This window comes from Parasteatoda tepidariorum, chromosome 8 (assembly GCF_043381705.1).
Source record: "Parasteatoda tepidariorum isolate YZ-2023 chromosome 8, CAS_Ptep_4.0, whole genome shotgun sequence".
Taxonomy (NCBI): domain Eukaryota; kingdom Metazoa; phylum Arthropoda; class Arachnida; order Araneae; family Theridiidae; genus Parasteatoda; species Parasteatoda tepidariorum.
Genome location: NC_092211.1, coordinates 1,009,770 through 1,037,434, shown reverse-complemented (window position 1 = coordinate 1,037,434; position 27,665 = coordinate 1,009,770). Strand labels below are relative to the sequence as shown.

The window sequence follows — 27,665 nt, the reverse complement described above, 5'->3', positions numbered from 1 at the left end:
GAGCGGTTTTCTTTGGTACTAGTTTGGCCCGTAAAAACTCTCTTTCCACAGTATCTAAAAAACACAGTATCTTCCACTTTAAAAAAAATACACTATTGGTGCTGTTTTAATCGATACCAAATACAATAATTGTTCTTATATTAATTCCTTTGGAACTTACTAAAACAGCACAATTGCCATTATAATAATTGTGCTTATTACCAACATTTATGGAGATTAAGCATTTTGATGATTTATTATGTTTCATCTCTGCAAAAATTGGTACAATCTCTTTATTAATTTTACCTTTTAGTATATAACTTGCTTTTTATTCCAATTAGTTCTTATTAACTAAATAAAGTCAATAATGGTAAGGCAATTTTTTACGATTTTCCCCTCCCCCGAAAAAAAAAACAAGTACCTTTGTAACGCTTTTTTTCTTCTTGTTTCTAAGTGCGTTGCTTATTTTTTCATTTCATTTAATATTTATTAGCAAAATTAAGTAAGCATCATTGGAGTCAATTATAGTATGGCGAATTTCGACGCTTCTTCCAAAAGATTTATCACCATGGATTTAGTTTTTCAAAATTTAAAAGCATAATTCAAAACAAAATATATAGCAGATGGTATTATAGAAAGTTTCGAATTACTGATTTGTTGACGTAGCCTGCCTATGCTATCACTTTCATGTTGATCATTTAATTTATTTGGCATGTCGGAGGAAAAAATAATTAAAAAACGCGTAATAAGCTGCATTTTCGATTGATAAGACCTATAAGGGGTCACTCGCTATAACGATGTTAAACTTTGAAATGTTTTGGAAAAGCCGAATCATGTATAATAGTTCAATATTTATTCATAAATGATAATACCAATATATTTCTCTTTGTTTTTATCAATTGCTAGTTCTGAACCTACAAAAAAAAAAAGTATTTTTTAAGCGTCTCTCTCGAAACAATCGAATAGAATTTTTTCAAGGATTTTTAGGATCTGGAGCTAAATTTGCAATCCATCAGAATTTCATGACGCCGGTACAAACATTTCTGGAGAGATGCGCACAAATTCTTCTTTTTAATATTATAGATGATGTAAAAAATTTTTGAAAGCTGTAATAAAAAATTCCAAAACTGCTTTAATATTTAAAACATGTAACTATGTTAAATTTTATGTTGATTAGTACGAAATAAGAATGAGAACTTGAATAATTTACGCATTGGATAATGAATAAATAAAATAAATTTCCATCTGACTAATAATATTTTAACATGTATTCGTTACTCTTTTTTTTAAATGCTTACAATACATTAAAAGAAAGGAAATTATAAAAATAAAGAAAAAAATTAATGGAATATTACAATTTTTATGCTCCGGGCATTATAGCGCAGATAACTATAAATACAACATATTACAATGTTTCATATTTTAGTTTGGGACGCTTAATATTGATTTAATTTTTTGCGTACTTCATATCTCCAGAACTTTATAAGTGATTTAATGTACTTTTGCAAAAAATTATTAATTTGTTTTGCACTAAGATGCAGTTTTAACATTTCATGCAAAAAAATTATTTAATGCATTTTTATAATTATATTACATAATAACAATCGAATAATTTCGAATTGTAAATTACACTAATTTGTGCTTAATTTTAATTAGCAAAATACAAAATTTGAAAAATATTTGCCGAATAATTCATAAGATATAAAAATTTTAAAAAAACTGCTACTTGAATATTTATTTGTGACTTTGGTTTTTAATTTTGCACAATTATTGCTACCCTTTGTACTGCACTGTTGATTTTTTTTTTTACGCTCAGATAATTACACATCTTTTCGAAAAACAATGCAGATTTTTGTTACAGTATTTTTTATGGGATTTTTTTTTAGTACTGCATGTTCAAATATCCTTTTCGAATTTCAGAATGTCTTTACTTTTAAATACTTAAAAGTTAAAGAATTTATTGTTTTTCAACAAAGAAATCTCACCATAGAAATTTAGGAAAAAAATTAAATTTCGCTAAACCATTTATCGTGTAATGGCAAGCTATATTTCAATTTGTTTGATTGTTCCGTAATTTAGCAATTGATCTTGCTGTAAATCTCTTTAAAACGGTTCAGAACACTTACAGTAATAATTGTTATTAACTATTTTTCTTTTAAAATATGAAGCTCCATCCCCTGCTAGTATCGCTCACCTATACCAATGAACATCTTAAGTTTCCATTTTTAAACAGAAATTTTATTGAGAAACAAAATTCATTCCATTCATTTTTATATTTTTATTGGTACCAAGATTCTCATACGCACCAATAGAATTGAAAAGTAAATTCGAAAATATTTTTTTTTAAATGATGTTTGTTTTATTCTTTACGAGCAGAATTTTTTTTTTCTAAGTTACTCAGAGAATACCCCTCCAGTTTGATCATCATTAAAATCAGTTCTTCTATACAGATTCGCCTTTTCATTGACATTTGTTTAAACTTTTAGTGGATGACACTTTCATATTAAAACAGTTTTTCTCAAATATTAATTCATTAATTAAACAGGGATGAGCGAAAACGAAGTCGAATTTTCGGATTTTTCACGCATTTTAAAAATAACATCAGTGATAATTTCTAACTTATAGCTCTATTTGAACAAAAAATAGTTTGTTGATGTTGTTGACGTATGCCATTAAGGCAGAGGGGGTGCGATTGTTCTTGTTTTTCCAGTGGCGCCATCTATGGCCAAGAATTCGACTTCTGCCACACCCATAAGTCACACCCGTTTATAGGGTGAACCCATTTATACATCCATTCATTCCTCCACAGATCGTAATTTTGACCTGAATCAGAGAACGATCAATCTCCAATTCAATACCCCAAGAGGTATTGATTTGTTATGTGAACATGGATTACTTTGAGACTCGACAGATTTAATGTGCATCAGTCACCATTTACTACACGGGGAGTCTTCGGCCGGCAAGGATCGAACCCACGACCACTTGGACATGGGTCCAGTGCCCTACCAACCAGGCTATCCCGGCCACAAAAATAGTTTACTGCGCATATTTAATTATTTTATATTTGCTGTGTCAGATAAATTCACTAAAGAGCATTACGTGGTAGCACGTGTGTTCCACGTCACCAAATTTATACTTTTATAGTTTTCTGATATCACGTGCCTTTTTTTAAAATTCCTACTATTAGTTCACACTCTCTGGATATATACTTGTTCAAATTTTCAATCGTTAATAAAATACTTTTTATTCATCCACTCAGATTCAAATACATTTTTTTAAACTTGTAGTGGTTTTTCACTTGATGTTAATACAGTTTTTTCAAGTATTAATTCATCAATTAAATTTAATTAATTAATTTTGGTTTTATATGGGAGAAAGAAATTTAATTATTTAATAAAAAGTAATTAAAATAAAATTTTTCTTTGTTGATCTAAGTAAAAATTGACTTAATTTTTTTATTTTATTTTTTATATTGCAGATTGTAGGTGGAACCTTTACAATTAAAACTCATAGGCTCGCATGATTAATAATAGGAAAAAAATGCATAGTTTGATTTTAACAAAGCTTCCTATTTCTTTTATTATCCATTAAAACCGCTATTGAAATCATTAGCATTTTTTTTTTAAATATTATCTTTACGTTGTATTGAATAAATAACAAATTCAACGCGATACTATACAAATGTAAGAAACAAATTAAATCCACTCTCTCTAAAGCAATATGAGTTTATCCTTACACATTGTCTTGATTTTTGACTGAATGATTTTATCTCGAAATACTTGAAAATCTTTAAAAACGAACCAACTGGTTGCCGGAAGCGGGTAGTATTTAAATAAATAAAACTTTTTAAAAATTTTCCTACTATCAGCAAAAGGCCTATAATTTTTATTATTATGTTATCACTTTTATTAGTGGCTCATTATTATTTTTAAATATAATGTAAACTTTGTTTTGTTTTTAATAAGCACGAAAAAGGAGATGATATCATTATAATTTTTTACACTGTTAAAAATGTTTGCAAAAATCATCGAATAAATAAAATATTTTTCAAATATTTGGAAATCATCATTTTAATTTTCAATTACTTATTATTAGTTTAATGTTGTTACTTTTTACTGCGTATTTATCTCTTACAATTTTTTCTGTATCTTTTTACCGAATAAATTTTGTGTTACGTAACATCATCTCTGTCTTACCATCCCTGACCTTATTGTTCCAAAGGGTCGGGATGGTGTACCAAATGATGATAATGGCGTACCAAAGTTCCACTGAAATGCGTATTATAAAAGATTTTACTCTTTGTGATTTTTAAGCGTATTTAATGAAATTTTGTTTTAATCACTCCCGAAATTTTAAGGATAAGAGAAGTTAGAAGAATTGTGGTTTACTCTATAGAAGAAACTACTATAAATTATTTAAATGGAATATTTTTTGTTCTAATTGCAGACCCTACTAAATGACGCAACAGGGATGCTTGCACCTTTTCAGTCAGTTTCTCTGCTGGTCTCATGGCACTCTACCCGGATAAGCCGCTGGACACCCACCCCCGCTGTAATGGGGCGGTGCAGGACGACGGACCGCTACTGGGCGGACTCCAACACATGACCCTCTGCGCATCGGGCCGCCTGTCACCTGGTCATGACCTCGGTTATCACACTCTGAACACTACTGTCTCCGCAGACGAGACTCTGAGCCCAGAGAGGCTAGACCGGTCCTTGCTGCCACCCGCGGTGTTCGAAAAGCAAACGACTCCCAGTTGTTGGAATTTTCGCGGCTGCCCAAGCCCCTTTCTGCATCGGGAAGAATTCAGCGTCAAGACGGGGCTGCCCAGCGAGACAACACCCCGTTCTGCGGACACGGAGAGACTCGTTGCCACTTTCAAGGTGAGAAATTCGTCTTTGATATTTAATCTTGAGCAAGTTCAATAGAGCAACAACCTGTTGCTGTACTTTATTTGTCATTTATTTTTTAGTTCGTACATTTTCTAAAACACTTCGATTTACCCTTTGCGCTGCAGAAAATTTTCTATTTTAACAAAATTTCATGATTCAGTAGATCATAGTATGGTTACATTTAAAACTTTACTGACCCTTAATTTTCCACGTACTTATTTAATTTAACGTACTTTTTACAACATTCATTTGATCATTTAAACACATTTGATCTTTGCACCTTTATAAAAAATAAGTTTCGATCGCATCAATGATGCCCCCTCCCCCAATAAGATGTTAATTCGCGATACGCAATGGATCATTTTCTCATTCTTAATTTCACTAATACTTCACTAATTTCACTAATAATTTGTAACCTATTTAATTGAAAATAAATATAATTTATATCGCTTTTCCGACCTTTAATTTTTAACATACTTCGTTAAGTTTAATTAAAGCATTCTTTTAACAAAACATTCAATTTATCATTAACATCGTTATTAAATAAAAATTGAGTTTCTTTCGCGTAATAGTGCTTTATTTGAATAAATTGCTAATCTGCAAATTAATTTGGATCATTTCAATATTTTTAATTTCACAACATCACTTTAAATATCTGAGCTATTCATCAATTTCGGCATATTAAATTTAAAAAAAATATTGTAATTTTTATTATACGAATTATGTAACATTTGCCCAAAAAATAGAATTTTACGATATTCAATTGACTATTTCAGTTTAGTTAATTGAGCATCTTTAATAACAAGTGATATTAAAAAAAATATTTTTAAAGTCAATTTCTATTTAGAAAAATTTTGTTTTAGTTTTTTTTACTAAATAATTACAATTGTTTTCTCCCCCATATGAAACTAAAAGTAATTAATTAATGAAATGTATTTAATTAATGAATTAAGTAATGTAATTTAATTGATGTATTTAATTAATATATTTAATTAATGAATTAATATTTGAGAAAAACTATTAATATGAAAGTGTCATCCACTACAAGTTTAAAAAAAATGTATTTGACATTGAGTGGATGAATAAAAAGTATTTTATTAACGATTGAAAAATTTGAGCAAGATATAGGGAGTAGGAATTGAATAACAATAATAGGATTTGAATAACAATAGTAAGAATTGAATAACAATAGTAGGAATTGAATAAAAATAGTAGGAATTGAATAACAATAGTAGGAATTGAGTAACAATAGTAGGAATTGAATAACAATAGTAGAAATTGAATAACAATAGTAAGAATTGAATAACAGTAGTAAGAATTGAATAACAGTAGTAAGAATTGAATAACAATGGTAAGAATTGAATAACAATAGTAGGAATTGAATAACAATGGTAAGAATTGAATAAAAATAGTAGGAATTGAATAACAATAGTAGGAATTGAATAACAATAGTAGGAATTGAATAACAATTAAAAATAATAAAGCTTCTTTTACTCGAATGGTGTTTAATTTAAATGAATTAATGGAACAATTCTTTCTTTTAAGAGGCCCTTCCTTTCTCGATCGAACTCAACAGTCAAAGGGGTGGAAAATTCTAAATTGTATGCTTTTAATCCTTTACATTTAATTTTCACAAATAAACTCCTGATAGATATTTACTTTATTTGGCACTACAATCGATACACGTAAAATATAAAACCGTCACTTTACCAGAATTTGAAATATAAGGCGTAGAATATTATAGATTCACTATTAATTGTTTCTTACAAAATTATGCCGATATAATTCTCCAATAAGCGATTTTTGAAAGGTAGTTAAATAATAAACAGTTATTAGTTTTTAAATTTTTGATAAGTAGCCTTATTTTGATTAACGTATTATTATTTTTATAACGTAACGTATGTATTTTATTATCTTTATTTTTTATTTAAATATCATCATTAACTTTAAAAAATTTTTTTGGCTTCATCCAAATCGCTGTTCATAAATTTAAATCGCAACATGGTTAAATTTTCAAAAAATCTAAGAACTAACGACGTATAGTTTTAAATTACCAACTCAAAACCACAAATCGCATCATTTTATTGCTTTAAAGTTTTGAGGAAAAATTCATAGAAGTTATAAAAAATCATCCAGTGATATTTCTCCTAATCACATGGAGCGACCTCTTTAATTTCTGCCTTTTTTGAAAGGTACTGTGCCGTATAACATTACTATGTTATCAAAGTTTGCAAAAATAATATCGAGAATACGCCAATTAAAAATTTAAGCTAGAATGCAAGATGCCGATGATAAGGACCTCTTAAAATTGACTCATGATTTTTATCAGCTTCAAATTTAATTTTAATTTGATATTTACCTAATTTTAATGCATTTAATTAAAAACTAAGGAATTTAAATCGCTTAGATTATGTTACATTTATCCAAAATTATATTTATCCTTTGTTACGAAACAGTTAATTTAAATTTCACCAATTCATTTGAATAAATTGACAATTTAGAGTATTCCGTGGATTGTTTCTCTAATATTTTTTTAAAGTCAATTTTTCGATATTTAATTCATCACGGCAGCAACTTTAATTAAAATTTAGCAAAAATAATTAGTCATCAAACATAATTAGTTATCAATCAAAATATGTATTATTTAAGCAAAATTACCACTTAATAATGTTTTAAGGATTGTTCCATAAACTTTAAATTCAATTATAATTTTATAAATCTTATATTTCCCTTTAATTTGAAGCATATTTAATTTCGATATTTCTGTATGTTTAACTAAAAACAAATATTATTCCTCTCAGACTTAATCCTAAATTTGACCAAATCTAACACTCTGCAGTATTCAATCAAAAAAATTCAACACAACATTATTATTAAAAAAAAAAAGAAAACTTCTATTACACTAATAATGTTTGATTTTACAAAAAAAGTTACCTATTTTCACGGAATAATTTTTAGCCTTTTTAGTTTTTCATTTCAACAATAATTCGTAAAACAAAATGTAGAGAAATAAGTTTTCTAAAATGTTATGAAACTAGATCAAACAGATTGGTTTTGAGGGAAAAGACATTTAAGTTTAATGAATAAAATTTGTATATAATTTTAAAACTCGTTTCATGTTGTATAAAATTTGGGAACTTCTTTGAAAATGTTTATGTAACTTTTGTTTGTATTCAACATAGGGAGACAATACTAAAATCAAATCTCATCATTATTTTAAATAGAGCAATGATTAAAATTTTGATTGGTTAATGTTTTGAACTAGAACTTTTTGTTTTGCAAAACTAATTTCAACATGATTAAAAAGGACGATATTATGAATGACTTATTTTGAATAAACAAAAGCTTATTTTTAAAATGAAAAATATTATTCAGTTTGGACTACATAAAATAAATATATAAAAATATTAAATGGTTGATTTAACTGTCTAGTATTCTCACCTGAAAAAAAATCATGCCACCGTTGCCCTTCATCCTTCAGGTGTGATTATGTTTTGTTTATTAAAGGGAAAAAAAATTTTTTCTATGATTTCTTTTCTTTTTCCCTATTCTCTCCGGGTTTTTTTTCTTTCTTCTTGAATAACCGAAAGAAATTAAATAAATCGATCGCTCGATATTTAAGTGAATTTTGAGAAAAACGCAATTAGCAAAACATTTTTTACTTTTTTTTCAAGTAAGATTTTGTGATTATTAAAGTGTTCAATGTTTAGTTTTAGAACTTTTGTAATTCCAATGATCATTGAAAACTGCATCCAATAATATGCAGCTTGTTCCGCCATAACATCTTTTAATAAATATTTTTGAAAATCAAGTAGAAAATGAAATTAAAAAAAAAAACATTAGTAGGAGTAGCATATGAAAACGTTATCGAAAATTTGCAGCAAATGAAAACGTTATCGAAAATTTGCAGCATATGAAAACGTCATCGAAAATTTGCAGCATATGAAACCATTATCGAAAATTTGCAGTATATGAAAACGTTATCGAAAATTTGAAAATCACTATTGAATAAGAATGTATAAAAATAAACATAGAGACCTCTTTGTTTACTCGAAGAAACAGAAAGGGATTAAATGGAAATTATTAGAAACTTTTTAAATTTTCATCTCTCAATCAAACAAGTTATGGTGTTTTCAACATCGCCTTCCTCATTAGTGATTCTCAGCTATCGATCATTTTTATTTTTATTTAAATATTAACATGCTCATCCGAATGTGTATATTTTTTTCGATCTCGGTTTCGAGAAAGATTCTACTAATATACATTAAGGGTGGTCATTACAGAAGACCTTGATGCTTCCAAAGAGAAGATTTAAGTTTAGAAGTGCACATTGGCACTACACTAATTCTCTTGTTAACGACATTAATTCCACACCATCTCTCCATAACGCGTGGATATGCATTTTACTTTGATTAGCCTCTTTCGGCTTCTGTGGNACGCTGTTCGAGAATACCTCGATAGGATTTATCCTAATCGCTGGATCGGTAGAGGCGGACCAGTCCCATGGCCGCCGTGATCCCCCGACCTGACTCCCCTGGACCTGTGGGGACACATGAAGTCCATAGTGTACGAGACACCTGTAACATCGGACATGGATCTTATCGCCAGGATCGCGGAAGCGGCAGCACGCGTCCGTGACACTCTTGGCCAATTTGAACGGGTTCGTGAATCCATGCACCGACACTGTGAAACGTGCATTGTGGCGAATGGAAGGAATTTTGAGCATTTGCTGTGATGTATAATAAAAATCATATTAACACCGCTATCGATATCATTTTTTTTCTCCTCATCCAAACCTGCACTTATCGCCTTCTAGCGGTCTCAGTTTTAATTTTCGGACACAAGTTCCTATGTAAATCTTGTTCATCATGATATGACAGACCAGCATGTTAAGTTTGTAAACGACCTTTTGGGACACCCTGTATACTAATTTTGAAAATAATGCAAAATGTCAATATATATGGAAAGCCTCTAGTTTTGAGAAAATGAAAAGCGTTTGAAACCCAAGGAGGAAGAACTGTTTATGTCCATTTCTCACAAAAAGTATGAATGTTACTCATTATTACTAAGTTTTGACAAATTTATAACGTGAAAAATTGGTTCTCCCCGAGAGTTATTGCACAGGGAAGAAGGACCGTACCGTCCATTTTACGCGCAAAGCTGTTTATTCTTCACAAATCAGCTTTTATAGACCTAAACCGTTCTTTTCCCCCGTGGTTAAAATGTCAGTCCGTAATTTTTAATATTTAAAAAGCGACTTCTATATTGTATTAGCTGGGATATTATTAATTGATTTTGACAACTTTCGTCTAGGTAGGAAATTTTTGCAATTTTGCAGATGAGTGATTTAAAAAAAAAAAAGCTTTTTTACTTTTGAAACATTTAGATTGTTTTACTGTAAAGCCCGGATGAATCTTTACTACAAAATCGTACTAAATAAGTTTAAAAACACATCCTTAATTCGATTTTGCGCTTTGATCATTTTTTATACAAAATTTTTTAAGCGAAGAAATGCATACATATTTTGATGTTAACACTGTTGAAAATATTCAACAGTATTAACATTGGTTTTGATTTATAAAATTATTATTTATAATTAAAATAGTATAAAATTATGTAATGAATAATTTTAACATTTGGTTTCTTTACTGTATTAAAAGTTCACAGTTTCTTGATTTAAAGCAAGATTTCTCATCAGACTATTCAATTAATTCAGAGTTTGTGCTAACAGATGAAAATTTTGAAATTACTTTCTATTAAAGGTTACAATCAAAATAGTATTACATTTACGTAATTAATTAAAAATGTTTGAACACTGATATAATTAATTTAGTTGAAAATCGAAGAAATTATATTAGTTTATTATACTTAATTAAAACAGCACCTTTATTTTGGGGAATCGCTCCAAAAATATTTATAAAAAAAAGAGGCATTAAGCAAATTTTTGAAACACTTACGTTATATTTAAATAAATACAATTATCATAATAATATCTCATTTCTGTTTTGAAGGGAAAAAAAAAATCTCATCAGTAAATTTTGGTTGAGGAAATTTAAAACCAGTGATATAAAGGAGTTTTTTCCCCCATTTCTTTTCTTTTTTTCTCTTTTTTATTAATAATAAAAAAAAACACATTTATCTGGACATTTAAACAAATCGATTACTAAGCAGTTTAACGATTTGGTATACTTTTCTCGTACTTTCTTTGGATGAATACCAGTAGGCTTGATTGGTTAAACAACAACATGCATTTCTGTACACTGTAAAAAATTCCGTCTCAAATTCCAGCATAAAGTATCTGTACTTTAGATGCATCATCCATAAAATCTATTTCACAGTAAAATTCAGTTTTACCGTTAAATATTAAATGGTAATTTTTACAGTGAAATTTATTTAAATAGAATGATTCAGTGATTTCGCTGTAATTATTACGGCAGCAATCACGACAAATCAGAATTTTTTTTCATAACATTTCCGATAAAAATTAATTTTACCGTAAATGTATGCTGGTAATTTGTTTAACCACCCTGGTAAACTATGTTGGTAATTTAATTCCAAATTTCTAACAATGTACAGTTAAATAAAAACTTTTGAGCCCGGTTATTCTTAACTGATTAATTATATCAACATTTAAATATTATGTTTTGAATAAAAATATTTGTTTAAAAAGTTAAAAAAAAGCATAGTTATAAAATCATTCAATAGATGATTTCAACAATTTATGCAAACGTATCAAAATCTTACAAATCCTTTGAACGAATGAATAAGTATTCAATGCCTTTAAGTAAGAATTCTCTGTATAAGAAATCTTTGTATAAGAAATCTTTGTATAAGAAATCTTTGTATAAGAATTCTTTGTATAAGAAATCTTTGTATAGGAATTCTTTGTATAAGAATTCTTTGTTTAAGAATCCAAATAATAAGAAATTTCTGTAACACAAGGAAAAGTTTTGCTTCCATATGATTTATTTAAATGAAAATCAGATCCGTTGATTTTAAACATATGATTTTTTAAAAAAAATTAAATAAAACATTTAGTTGAAATGTTAATCAAAATTGTTTCTAAAAGCATTCAATGGGTTTTAGCAATTAGTTTACCAGCATTGATAGATGGTAAATTGTTTGATTGAAATTTTTAAAGAAACATTAAAGATTTTAAGACATTTAAGTAAAAATACATTTCTGCAGCAAAGTGGAAACTTTATATATTTTTTAAGATTGATTTGAATAAAAAGAACTCAATGATTTTTAAATTGCAATTTTTAAACAAAAATGAAATATTACCTTTAGTTAAAAAGTTGATCAAAATTATTTATAAAAATATGCAATGGTTAGTTTCGGCAATTTGTATATTTATATTCGAATCTCGTAGGTTCTTTGGTTGATTAGTATTTTAATAAGATGACATTTCTGTAATTTAACTGAAGCAATTATTTTCTTGTGATAGATTTAAATGAAAGAGAATTCAATAATTTTAAATCCATTTTGTTCTTCGAAAAATAAAATCGAACACTTAGTTAAAATGTTAATCAAAATTATTTGCGAAGTCATTCAACAGAAAGTTTTAGAATTTAGTATACTTATATTGAAATCTAGAATATTCTTTGATTGAAAACAAGTATTTTAATAAGTGAAGTTTGTGTAGTTCAATGAAAACAATTATTTTCTTGTGATAGATTAAAAGGAAGCAAAATCCAATACTTGTTCTGTAATTTCTTTTTCGAAGAATAATTCGTTTGTGTTGTGAATTAGAGTTCTCAAGATGGATATACATGAAATAAAATCCAATGGTTTTAAAACCACATTTAAAAAATTATTCAATGGAGGGTTTCAGAAATCACTTTACTTATCCTGATCATATTATATTGATGTCTGATGTCGTTCTTTGATTGAATACAGACATTTAAAAAAAACAAAAACGTTTCTGTAGAAAATGGAAACTTTCGATTCCTGGGGATTGATTTATATGAAATAAAATTCAATGATTTTGGAACTTTATTTTTTTAAGAAACAAATTTAAAATAGAACATTTAGTCGAAAAGTTAATCAAAAATATTGTTTTTCTCCTTTACAATTCATAAACTGTTTCTCCTGAATAGTTAATTTAAAAAAAAAATCATGATATTTGTTATTTCATTTAACAAAAAAAATTTGAAAAAAAATTTCAAAAAAAAAAAAAAAAGAAAAGAAAATATTAACAGTTGCGAAATTGTATGCCTATTAATTTTATGCTACTCAGCTTTTTCAGCAGAATAGTTTGTTAAAATTTGAAAATCAGGGAGGACAGGAACTGATTACCCCCCCCCCCATTCCTCTCTAGTCAATACTTCCTCACTTGTTCTGTTGTCTTTTTGACAATATAACTTTACTTCGATCTCATTGTCTTCGCGTGAAATCGTTTTTCCTTTCCTCAGCACGGCCCTCATTCACTTTAATAACTCGAGATGAAGAACTGATTTTACACGTCATTAATTTTTCAAAACTTACTAATCTTCAAAATGCACAAGATGGCGAACCAATCGTCATTTTTGTGAAAAATGAACACAAACCTCTCTTCTTATCTTGTCTTCAGCTAGTACTTTATTCAACAACAAAAATTAAAAATAAAACATCGAAGTAAATGCATATTTCACGGAAGTGTTTGCTTACCAATTTTATGTAACTCTCAAAACTCTTTCTCTGGGACAGTTCGTTACAAAAATAAATAAATAAATAATATCAAGAAATCTGTTACTTTATTTAGCAAATGTTTAAAATAAAAAGATCAACAAAACAAAGGCAGCCTTTACAAAATTGTTTACCTATTAATTTTAGGCAACTCATGAATTGTTTCTGTAGAACAGTTTGTTACAAAAAACAAAAAAAATAACATCAAAAAATCTGTTACTTTATTTAATGAAATTTTAAAATAAAAGAATTGAAAAATGCTCTTTTGCGGAATTGTTTGCCTATCAATTTCAGGCAACTCATGAATTGTTTCTGTAGAACAGTTTGTGACAAAAAAACGAAGAAAAAAAATTAATATAAAAAAATCTGTTACTTTATTTAATAAAATTTTAAAATAAAAGATTTGAAAAAAAAAATGCAGCCTTTGCGGAATTGTTTGCCTACCAATTTTAGGCAACACGTCAACCATTTCTCTAGAACAGTTTGCTACTCTAAGAATATCAGGAGAAAAAAATATTAATTCCTTTCCTTAGTAACAGATTTAGAATTTGCAAACGATAAATATAAAGCCTATTTCTTTATTTTATTTATTTATTATTATTATTTTTTTTTTGGTAAGAAAGAATTATGAATATAGTGCAATAGCATTATAAGTTTCAGTGCAAAAACACGTTCTCAGCTTATCTTCTTTCTAGCTTTAATTCTCTGCGTGGGTTCATTTTAGTTTGTGGGTAGGACAATGGAAAAATAAAAATGCACAACAATGCACATTCTAAAAATTCATTGCCAGATGCCAGGAAAAGCAAATCATTTATCACTCATTATCTTCCCTCACAAACGATTATCTGTAAATATTTTATAAAAACATAGCGTTAAAAATTTTGATTAATCTAAATGCTCGTTGAAAAAGATTAAAAGTTCAACGTGTCTCTCAAATGGAAAAAATGACTTGTGTTCTAAACGTTCTAGAGAGATTTCAAAGCAAATAACGGGAAATACAATGCATCCCACCTACGTTCTAAAGTATTTTCATAGAACAGTTCAGTTTGCGTGGGACACTTTCAGAATTCGCTGCTATTGTGTTATTAAGAATAAACACGAAAATAAACTTTTCTTGGTAAAAGTCTTCCAAGTTAAAGCATTTTACGTGATTCGCGTAATAAAGGAAAGAATATTAGAATCATATTTATTTATTTTTATTTTTAATGCGTTATTTATTTTCTTTTGAGAAGTTGCATGAATTTTGAAAAGGATGAAAAAAAATTATTTTCTTTTCCTTTCTATTCTTTTTTCTTCTTTTTCTTTTTATTACGTAATAAAGAAAAAGATATTAAAATTATATTGATCTTTTTATTTTCAGAAAAATATTTATTTTCTTTTAAAAAGTTACAAGGATTCTGCAATATTTGAAAAAAAAAAGTATTTTCTTTCTTTCTCCTTTCTGTTTTTTCTCTCTCTTTTTTTTTTTTAATAAAATGAAAAAGTAATTTTATTCAAACTTTAAGCATATTGAAAACAATATTTCATAAAATTTTCATTAAAAAAATTTTGAAAATTTATCATTTGATATGAATTGGAGACACTTTTAAGAGAAGTATTTTCACTTCGGGCCTTATTCCCCAGAGACAAATCCAGTGATTTTACTGAAATTTTGCTCACGCATTTTTAAAAATTTTTTTTTTTTAGATAGAGTTGACTTGTAGTCAAACAGAAGATTAAAATCAAAATTAAAATTTGATTTTTCAGTTCAGTTACATGGAATGATATAAAATTTTTTAATTAAATTTAATACTTGAAATTTGAGCAGTTTCTTTTTTCTACTTTTAAAATATAACTGAAAAAAAAACTTGCAAAAATGAAAATTGAACTTTGATTTTTCAGCGAAGTTGTATGGAAAGATGTATAGTTTTTTTTATTAAATTTAATAATTAAAATTTGAGCAGTTTTTTTTCTTATTATTAAATATAATTGAAAGAAAACGTGCATTTTTTTAAAACAAATTGTACAGTTGTTTGCAATACGAATTTTCATGTGAAAAATAAAAAAAANAACCAAAACAATATGGAAATGAATGAGGGAAAACTGGATCCTACCTCGTGATTTCCCGGCCAATAAAAAGGTAGCGTTAAACGTTTAACGCAACCTTGTTGGAAGTCGCATAAGAAGTATAACTTCAATAAAATACAGTAGTTGCATTAAAAAATTTCAATGAGAATGCTTAGGTGTTATACTTTACTCTAAATGATATGAAATGTTTTGAAATTGTTTAATGTATGAAATTTTTAAGCACGTTTCAAATTAAGAGAGGAAACAATGTTCAAAATTCCCTCAATACAGAGCGTATTCATCTCTGGCGTATTAAACCAGAAAGTATGCAGCTTGAAAAGTTTGTTTCACCTAACAGTTTCATATAATTTTGGTTGCAGAATTATAAAATTGAACAAATGGAAAGCTTTATTCTTTGTTCACAAATGCGGCAGAAATTCTCATCTGAAAACCAAAAGATATTAAGGTTGGGAAGAAACATTGAATATACAAATTGTACAAGTTCGTATTTATATTTTAATTCCGTTTAATCGACGATTTTCGCTAAATACCGCAAATGCGTGACACTATATTTCTTAAATGAAAATTGTTTAATGATTGTCTTTCATGTTTTTTTTTTTTGTATTTTGCGGAATGAATATTTTTTTTTGTATTTCTGCGGAATAAATTTTTTTTTTGTACTTTTTCGGAATAAAAAAAAATTTTTTTTTTTTGTATTTTTGCGGAATGAATTTTTTTTTTGTATTTTTGCGGAATGAATATTTCTTTTTAAATAAAAAGCCTTATCTTAATCTCTTTCTTTTTTTTATACTTTGTCTAAAAATCCTTTATCTCTTTATTAGTAAATGCTAACGTATTTTATCATATCATATTTCATATCAGATTTTACCTACAAATGCCAGATATTGTATACAATACCTAAATAAAGTACATAACAATTCTCATATTTCTTACTCAGTCTAAAAATGCCATTGACACTTGCACTGTAAAAAATTTCGGATCAAGTTATGTTAAAAAGTACAGGCACTCAGGTCTATTATTCTATTCCATTATTAGAGTAAATGTCTTCGGATCATCCTCCGGGATGTTTCCCAGACCGTCGCCAATAGCCCATTGTGCAGCTCTAGTGCGACGTAAAGTAACAACAACAACATTAGAGTAAAATTTTTCGGGATCTGATACACCGTAATTTTTACAGTAATGGTTTAAAATCAATTATAGAAATGGTTTAAAATTAGTGCAAAAACACGGCTGTAAAAAGTACAGTATAAAATTTTATAATAAAAATGAATTTTACGGATGATGTACGAAAGAAACCAGTACTTTCATGCCTTAGGCATATTGTACAATATTTGGCATTTATATCTATTTTATCGGCTGTTTTGTTAAATTGTTTTTAACATTCCGCAGGGCAAGAAACTTCCAAAACGTCCATCTCCTTTCGAGAAACTCTCTGACAACCTGATACTCAAGATCTTCTCCTACCTCTCCAGCAACGAACTTTGTGTGAGTGCCAGGGTTTGTCGGCGGTGGTACTTCTTGGTGTGGGAACCCCAACTCTGGACATCGGTCATCCTAAGTGGTGATAAAATCCAAGTGGACAGAGGTCTGAAAACCCTCTTTCGTCTTTTGTGTCGTGATTCGCCCACATTGTGTCTGACCGTGGAACGAATACACCTAAATGGTTGTTCGAAACTAACTGACAGGGGATTGGCTACTATAGCTCTCAAATGTCCGGAACTGAAAGTTCTGGAACTAAAAGGATGCTCAGCCCTTACGACGAGGGGCGTGACGGATATTTTGTCGAGGTGCCATAGTTTGGAAAAGCTTGATTTGACGGGTGAGTTTAAAACTGTTTATTAGTGACTATCTATTTATTATGTATCTATGTATAATACAGTTCAACTCATCATTGCAAGGGCACTATAGTTGGTAAAACGATTAATAATAATGAATCGAATTGGCTTTGTTTTAAGTGATTGTAAGGACGAAACAAATCAGCGATTCGAATCAGCTTATTCACCTGTATAAATAGATGGGAACTCGAATCAAACAATTGGAACAAACCGGTTAAAATTTACATATGTATTAAAATCATTCCTAAACAATGGAATTTAATCTACTAGTTTGAAACTACTAATTTTAATCATTGATTAAATTTTGTCATAAAATAAATTAACCAACCTGAATTTTTCCATTAATTGATTCAAATAAACTGATTAAAATCAACAAATTAGAATTATTGTTAAATTCGATCAACTTATGTCATTCGAGTCAACAATATCGAATCGAATTATAAAAAACAAATTAAAAACCTTTTCAAAATGGAACATTTTAAATTATTCGAATCAACTGATTCAATTCTGCTTATTACAGCCACTGATTTTGGAATAACAAATTAAAATCAATTAATTCTAATAAGTTTACTAATGAGTCAGCAAGCGATTTTAGTTCTTAAAAATGGCTGAAATCAACCTTTTCGAATCATTGACTCGAATTAAATTAGTTTTAAAATGATAATTCGAATCCAAATAACAGACCATTTCGTTAATTCGAATCTCAGATTCAGTACCCAACCTAAGTTTCCAGTATCGTTTTCTTATCACTTCGCAACAAATCATTAAAACTTAATAAGAACGATAATGATAAGAGAATGCAAAATTGCTGAGAAAACATTCCATACTTCATTTTCAGAAAGAAACAAAAATGTCATCTTCTGGCGAATGTCCTCTCAATGCTTGACAAATACCAAAAAGGACTGTCAACGCTCTTGTGCAGGGAGGGTAGGCTCTTGGATTAATATAGAATGAAAATATAACCATCAAATGTGCACCACAACCGGTTTCAGACATGATAACCAAAAAATGACCCACATTCCGCGACGTTTATTTCGCGACGCGACATCGAATTATTCATGAGATTTCCACTTGGGAGGGTTGAGGGACCTCTTTTCTTCTTAATTACTCTCTCTCTCTCTCTCTTTCTCGCTTCACTTTTTTTTTCCTATGACATCACATAAATATAGATATTGTGACAAAACAATTATACAAATATCGTTTGACAAAACAATTAAACACACAGGATAATGTGTATGTAGAAATATAACGACAATTGGGTATAATATAAAAAAAAACACAACTACTTCCACTTAGTAGGAATAACATTTACCATGACGCAATGCTGAATTTTATGCCACTATCCACATAAATCAATTATTAATCAAAAATCGAATATCAATTACTTTTCTTTATAATGCAATAAAATCTGGCGAGCAGCTATTTAAACGATTAAACACTTCGTTTGTTTATTTGTGGCTTGAAGTTAGGCTAGCAGAAAATGCCGTTCATGGGTTAAATTTAGTAGGAATAACACAACCTGTGACGTAGGCTATAGTATACCCAATTCTGATTTGGGTAAAGAAAAAAAAACGAAAATGTAAATTTCATAAAATATTCTTCGATTGTTGTTCTATTTTATTTCTAATGTTTTAACAACAGAAATTCAATGAAGAATAATAACAGTCAATATATGAAAAATAGATGAATTCAAATGAAAGAGGTGCATTTATTGCCTTTTATAATAAGTCAAGATCAAATATTAGATAAACCCTTCATTCAATACCTACTTAGTTTAATTTAAATTAAGTGATCAAATTGATTAACTGCTTATCAAATTGATTAGTTAATCTAATTGATGTGTAAAAAATTTCAATTAGAATAATTCATTAGTTTTTGAGAAATCGTATCCACTGATTTCAAAAAAAGGTTATGAAAATACTTGTTTTTTTCGTTTCCATTCCTAGCTGTTCAAGTTTATAAAAAGGCTTTAGATGTCATAAGTTTTTCTCCGATTGACTTAAAACTCTTAAAAAATATTTTGGCGTATTATAATATTATAGTGATTGCCAAATCTGTTGAATTGGTTAAATAGTTGCTAGACATGTACGTTTTTCTGCCATAAACCAATTGTAAGATTTTTTTAAAAAAAAGTTGGTAGATTTTTTGGATTTACTACCGGCCGAAGAGTGCCCGTGTAGTAAATGGTGTCTGATGCATGTCAAATTTGTCAAGTCACAAAGTCCTCCATGTTCCCATTACAAATCAAACCTCTGGGGGTACTAACTCAGGAGATTTCTTGTCTTCTGGATTGGTTCAAAATTACAAGGCTACGGAGTTGAACATTAGTAGTCATAAACCCAAAATTGGGTCGGCTTTGTAACGGCAGTTATAAAATAAGAAAATAAAATAGGATTTAAAAACAATATGGAAAGCTTCATAAGTTTACCAACCATTATATTATTAGATAAAATTTCCTCTATAGCATGCTTAGATTCTTTAATGGTAATTTGATTTTTTTTAAAAAACCTAACTCTGAAATTGATCAAATAATTAAAAAATTTTTTTTGAATTGTATCGAATTACACATAAGTTAATTTTTTTTCTAATTATTTACTTCCTGTTCCGCATTTCTCTATTAGCGCTTAGCTACATAATTAATACTTTTACTACATTTATATTTTTATAAAGCGTTATGACGTTTTATAAAATGCGGCACGATGGAGTAGCATCTTGAGACAATTTACACTAAAAGTAGCACACTAAGAGTTGATCACCTCTGCTTTAATGTACTAGAAAGTATAAAGTGAAGAAAAAAAAGATGAAAGTTATAATTGTATTACCCAAAGCTTATTTGAAGGTAGCAGTATAAAGAATTATTTGTGTTCAAAGTGAGAAATATTTTATACTAGCTTCTTTTGGCATCCAGTTCCCCTCCGCAGAGGATCAAAATTGTGATGGCATGTCTTCGGATCATCCTCCGGGATGTTTCCCAGACCGTCGCCAATAACCCATTGTGCAGCTCTAGTGCAACATTGGCATCCAACATTGGCATCCAGTAGTTCCTACCCCAGGAATTGACCCTTAATATCATGAAAGCATATTACATGATTAAAAAACTTCATTCACTTCAAAAATATACAAATTGGATCTAACCCCCCGAATTTATTTCAACATTTAAAAACTCTTTCCAATTGTAGTTTTTATTTATTATTTTTTTTGTTGGCATTTTAAAAAATTTTGATGAAAAGGGGATTTTAATGTCTTTCTTACACAAGCATTTGCTATTCCAGCAGAAATAAGCACATTATTTAGCCCTTCTCCGTGAAATGCTTACGTAATATATGAACGACCTCAATAAGCAAATGACAATTTTCTCTCATGCTTACGTACGAAAGATGCAACACCCCTTATTTTTTGCTTTAATTTTGAGATTTACTTTAGTAATCTAATCTTAAGAATTTCAGACTTAAATTTAAGCAAAATATTGAACTATACATAAAACAAAATTCAAGTTTTAATTTAGATTATAAAATTTCCAAAATTCCTTGAAGAAATTTTTTCAACTTGTTCTTTTAACTACTTTTAACTTTTATTTCATTTTTTTTCACGCGTAATTTTCATGGAGAAAAAAAAATTGTTTTTTGAATTTTTTTAGAAAACATTGAAAATAAGGGATTACTAGCATCTTACGTAATCACTGCCTCCTTTCCCTTCTCAGCAAAAATAAAAAAATCGCTTACCCTTTCCTTTCAGATGAATACGTATTATCTGAACGGCCCCTTCGCTCTAAATCATAATATAACCAGCAGAAATTATTTAGCATAATCAAAACGAAACTATTATTCAGTTAGTTTGTTTACACGAACAGTTTGCTTTTAAATTATCATATCTACCCAGTTTAAAGCTCAGTTTTGTTTCTGTAACTTTTTGCCATCGTATTCAAGTGCTCAAAAATAGGCTACCACCTCGCATCATTCACGTCTGGCAAGTCTTGAAAATGGGTGCCTATTCTTGTGCTCTCGAAACATGTCGACTGTTGTGTATGCGTATTTTTGTAACTTAGGAAGTTTTATAATCCAATAATATCTTACCGCTTCAGTTTCTTGGGATTATTTATTAAATCACGAAAGCATGTTTTTGGCGCTTTTGAGCTCCCCCTACCCTGTTGTCATTAAAAATTATTACACCTCCCCTCACTAACGTAACGAAATACACTCCATTGTTTGACGTTTTGACTTTTACTGCATTAATTTAATTTGAAGAATTTTTGGAACAAATTCGAATAAAATGATTCCCCATTACTTAAGCTCACAACAGTGATGGATTATATGGAAATATCTTTAAATTCACATTTAAATTGCAAATCAGAGGGCAAATAGAGACACAGATGTGGTATCGGAAAATACAGGTTGGCAATTTTAAACATTAATGAAGTATTCTCCCGTGTAAAAAATAATTGATTACTCAAAAAAAAAAGATAGTTTTAATATAAAGTGCAGTTGGTCACATTTTGTTGTTAAGCAACTTCCATAATCAGGGGTCTGTTTAGAAGAAATTTGGGTCCGTTAACGGACCCTTCACAAAATATCTTTTTATAAAAACGGACTTCGTAAAATAATTTATATTTTAATCGAACATTTCACAAATTTGTTTATCTTCTTCATTATTGTTTTGTTAATCGCATTAACACTTCCTGGAGGAAAAAAAAAAGGATGGTTTGAAATGAACTAAGTTTTCCAAATTTTCCTAAGTTTAAATTCCAAATGAAGAAAATATCTCTACTTTTACAAACATCGTGTGCACATTCTTATTGATATTAAATAATATTTTTTTTGTAAGTAAATAATTTATCAATTTATATTTATTCATGAAATTAATTAATAGAATACTATGTAAATAAAAATTAATTTCTGACAATTTTTTAAATGAAATATTCTAAATTTAAGAATTGTTTAAATTTACTTAATGCGTAACACATTAAAAGTGATACATGACTAAGTTATGTTATTTAAAATATGTCAATTGAAATTATTAAAAATGTGAGTGATTTTGTTTCCATTATTCGTCCAAAATGAATATTCTGCGTTGAGCATAAGTTAAATACCAAATATTTGCATGTTGCATCTCTAATTTAGTAGCAACAATTGTTGAGCAGAATTTTGTATCTATGTCAGGGTTGGGTTTTTGCCGTCAAAAACTGGTTTTTGACATGACAGTGGTAAAAACCGTGTTTTTACCGGTAAAAACCGTCAAAAACCTACTGTTTTCTTTAATTTATGGCATATAGCGGACAATATATTATTTTCACATAATTGCCTTTATAAATGAATGTTGTAAATGATTGCTATTGATTTCGCAACTATATACATGTATCCTTATAGAAGGATATACATTCATATAGAAATATTGTAATATACTTATTGAAAATAATGATACTTACTTTTATCATTATAGCTTGAATTGCAAAGGATTCAAAATTTTGCACTTCTTAATTGTTAGAAATAAATAAACAAACAAAAAAGCTTGGAACTATTAATAAATTCAAGAACTAAAAAGAAGAATTTCAAATTTGGCTTTTATGTTTTTGAGATAAATATTAGAAATGAGCTAAACAAAACTTTCAAAACTTGTAACTACTAACAAGCTCTGAGTCAAGAATGACTTGACATTCTTCAATAATGTTATATGCCAAACAAAATGGACAACTTGGAAATGTTGAAAATTTTGTTTAGTATCCTAATATTTTACTTCAAGTAGTATGATTTGATATAATCATGTTGGGAAAATGCAAGAATCTGCTCTTAATATCTTTAACAACTTTTTTTCTAATTTTATTGCCCAAAAATGAATTAATTTTAAATNGTAATCTAATCTTAAGAATTTCAGACTTAAATTTAAGCAAAATATTGAACTATACATAAAACAAAATTCAAGTTTTAATTTAGATTATAAAATTTCCAAAATTCCTTGAAGAAATTTTTTCAACTTGTTCTTTTAACTACTTTTAACTTTTATTTCATTTTTTTTCACGCGTAATTTTCATGGAGAAAAAAAAATTGTTTTTTGAATTTTTTTAGAAAACATTGAAAATAAGGGATTACTAGCATCTTACGTAATCACTGCCTCCTTTCCCTTCTCAGCAAAAATAAAAAAATCGCTTACCCTTTCCTTTCAGATGAATACGTATTATCTGAACGGCCCCTTCGCTCTAAATCATAATATAACCAGCAGAAATTATTTAGCATAATCAAAACGAAACTATTATTCAGTTAGTTTGTTTACACGAACAGTTTGCTTTTAAATTATCATATCTACCCAGTTTAAAGCTCAGTTTTGTTTCTGTAACTTTTTGCCATCGTATTCAAGTGCTCAAAAATAGGCTACCACCTCGCATCATTCACGTCTGGCAAGTCTTGAAAATGGGTGCCTATTCTTGTGCTCTCGAAACATGTCGACTGTTGTGTATGCGTATTTTTGTAACTTAGGAAGTTTTATAATCCAATAATATCTTACCGCTTCAGTTTCTTGGGATTATTTATTAAATCACGAAAGCATGTTTTTGGCGCTTTTGAGCTCCCCCTACCCTGTTGTCATTAAAAATTATTACACCTCCCCTCACTAACGTAACGAAATACACTCCATTGTTTGACGTTTTGACTTTTACTGCATTAATTTAATTTGAAGAATTTTTGGAACAAATTCGAATAAAATGATTCCCCATTAGTTAAGATCACAACAGTGATGGATTATATGGAAATATCTTTAAATTCACATTTAAATTGCAAATCAGAGAGCAAATAGAGACACAGATGTGGTATCGGAAAATACAGGTATGCAATGAAGTATTCTCCCGTGTAAAAAATAATTGATTACTCAAAAAAAAAGATAGTTTTAATATAAAGTGCTGTTGGTCACATTTTGTTGTTAAGTAACTTCCATAATATTTATCAAGAAATTGGTCTATCACCTATAGAGCAAATTAACAACACACACCGGCAACAAAGCAACTAAAGATAAAAAAATAGATATTAAAAATTTATTTGTTAATGGCCACTCATTTTCTCAGAAACTCGTGTTTTACAATTTTCATATTATTTATTACACGTTTCATATCATTCCCGGAATGTTTATGTAATTTTACGCTGGTTCAAATTTTCAAGGAGTTCATCAAAATTTAGTTCTCACTTTTTTTCCTGCTTAACCCCTTCTCTATCGGCGTCGCATCTCATACGCTCAGCATTTTTATAGAAGTATGGTCGGCGTCGCACGCCATGCGAAGAAGACGAAAAAATTGCGTCATTGAAATTGAATTTTGAGCTACTTATACATCTCTTTAAATCCCGCTATTATTTTTGTATATCTGAATATTGCAAAGAGTTGATGTAACTAGTCCCACGTTCGAGATATAAGACATAAATTCTTAATAATTAAAAATAAAATATAATATATAAATGTGTGTTTGCAGAACAGTACTTCATCAGGGGACACGCTGCCTGCAAACGCATAGGAGCCTTGCTGTTGTTAGTGGAGTTAACCAAAACTAACAGTGCCCCGAGGCCCCTTAATGAAAAGACAAGAAAAAAAACTTTACCACAAATAAATATCATTATAAATTTGAAAAGGATAAATTGATATCATTATAAATTTGATCATTATAAAATTGATTGACACCTAAAATGTACAAATTTTAAATCAACAATTGAATGGAACGCCTCCTTAAAGTACAATTTAAACAAATCCAAGCAAAGTAACAGTTACAGTTAATAAAAGTGACAATATTAAATATTCCGAATCAGTAAAAGAAAAATTCAAGTGCTGACACCTGTGAAGGAATTCCTGAAATTAAAAACATCAATTAATGAGCAATAAAAATCTAAGTGCTGCCATCTATTTTGGAAAATAAAACCTTAGTGTTCACCGCATTACTATTCAATATCGGCCAAACTAATATAAAGTGCTTAAAATATTTTGAATCAAGACATCAAAATTATTGAAATTAAAAGGAAATTTATTTCTCTTCAAACTAATTTTTAAATTCCCAATAACTGATAAAAAAATATGTTCGGTTGTTGTTCTTCACTTTTTTCACAGTGAGATTTCCCCCCTTGAATTGAAATCAAACTCATTTTGTACTTTTTGTAATTTCGCTTTATTTAGTGTTACCGTTGTATGTCATCTGTAGTTTAATTATTTCGCTTTTGAGATAAATGTGATTTTTAAGCTCTGATGCCCAAGACTGATTGTAAAGCTGTTTTAACGGCAAAGTTAGAAAATTATTTCCAAAAATATTTTTTACTTATTTTTAATTATTATATTATGTAGATATTTATCTTAAGCACCTTAAAGCAGGGGTCTGTTTAGAAGAAATTTGGGTTCGTTAACGGATCCTTCACAAAATATCTTTTCATAAAAACGGACTTCGTAAAATAATTTATATTTTAATCGAACATTTCACAAATTTGTTTATCTTCTTCATTATTGTTTTGTTAATCGCATTAACACTTCCTGGAGGAAAAAAAAAAGGATGGTTTGAAATGAACTAAGTTTTCCAAATTTTCCTAAGTTTAAATTCCAAATGAAGAAAATATTTCTACTTTTACAAACATCGTGTGCACATTCTTATTGATATTAAATGATAATTTTTTTGTAAGTAAATAATTGATCAATTTATATTTATTCATGAAATTAATTAATAGAATACTATGTAAATAAAAATTAATTTCTGACAATTTTTTAAATGAAATATTCTAAATTTAAGAATTGTTTAAATTTACTTAATGCGTAACACATTAAAAGTGATACATGACTAAGTTATGTTATTTAAAATATGTCAATTGAAATTATTAAAAATGTGAGTGATTTTGTTTCCATTATTCGTCCAAAATGAATATTCTGCGTTGAGCATAAGTTAAATACCAAATATTTGCATGTTGCATCTCTAATTTAGTAGCAACAATTGTTGAGCAGAATCTTGTATCTATATCAGGGTTGGGTTTTTGCCGTCAAAAACTGGTTTTTGACATGACAGTGGTAAAAACCGTCAAAAACCTACTGTTTTCTTTAATTTATGGCATATAGCGGACAATATATTATTTTCACATAATTGCCTTTATAAATGAATGTTGTAAATGATTGCTATTGATTTTGCAACTATATACATGTATTCTTATAGAAGGATATACATTCATATAGAAATATTGTAATATACTTATTGAAAATAGTGATACTTACTTTTATCATTATAGCTTGATTTGCAAAGGATTCAAAATTTTGCACTTCTTAATTGTTAGAAATAAACAAACAAACAAAAAAGCTTGGAACTATTAATAAATTCAAGAACTAAAAAGAAGAATTTCAAATTTGGCATTTATTAAATATTAGAAATAAGCTAAACAAAACTTTCAAAACTTGTAACTACTAACAAACTCTAAGTCAAGAATGACTTGACATTTTTCAATAATGTTATATGCCAAACAAAATGATGCTTGGAAATGTTGAAAATTTTGTTTAGTATCCTAATATTTTACTTCAAGTAGTATGTTTTGATATAATTATGTTGGGAAAATGCAAGAATCTGCTCTTAACATCTTTTAACAACTTTTTATCTAATTTTATTGCCCAAAAATGAATTAATTTTAAATTATAAGCAGTTAAACTCAAATAAAAATGCAGTTTTACCAAAACTATGGGTTTTTGACACTTTTTGACGTTTTTGACAGAGGGGTTTTTGTCATGACGGTAAAAACCATGGTATAAACCGGTAAAAACCGTCATGTGTCAAAAACTTGCCAACCCTGATCTATATACAATTTAAAAACTTCTAGAAAAGGTTTTTAGCAATTTCTGCAATAACAGGACCCTATTTGCAAAAATTCACAAACGCGGGATCCTGGTTGAAAGAATGTGACTTAACGCTTATTTTATATTCACAAATTATGAGTAGTTTTTTCACAATTTTACAAAAGCAGGACCTTTCACAAAATGTCTGGACAGACCCCTCAATAGGCGATCACAGTGTATTTTTTTAAAGATAAAACTTGGGTGCATTTCAGGGAAAGCGATCAGTTTACGGGACATCTCATATTTCACCATCAATAGTTCAGGCAAAAAACTGCTTGCTGTCAAAAATATTTTGCATTTTCGAATTTAGGATTGATATATATTAATTTTAGCAATAAAAAAAATTCTTTTTATGGATCGGAAATTTGAAAAAAAAAGGAAAAAAAAATCCGACAGAAAAGGG

At 28.6% G+C, this 27,665-nt stretch overlaps 1 protein-coding gene across 2 annotated transcripts in view; it reads left to right on the top strand.

The window, feature by feature from the left end:
- LOC107440538 (F-box/LRR-repeat protein 7) overlaps positions 1 to 27,665 on the top strand; it is a 108,556-nt gene that overhangs the window by 60,352 nt on the left and 20,539 nt on the right. For both annotated transcript variants that reach the window (XM_016053495.3, XM_071184131.1), the window contains 2 exons: positions 4,426 to 4,862; positions 16,995 to 17,424. In XM_016053495.3, coding sequence (XP_015908981.1) covers positions 4,488 to 4,862; positions 16,995 to 17,424 — 805 coding nt within the window. In that variant the 5' untranslated portion in view covers positions 4,426 to 4,487. The remainder of the gene's footprint in view (positions 1 to 4,425; positions 4,863 to 16,994; positions 17,425 to 27,665) is intronic.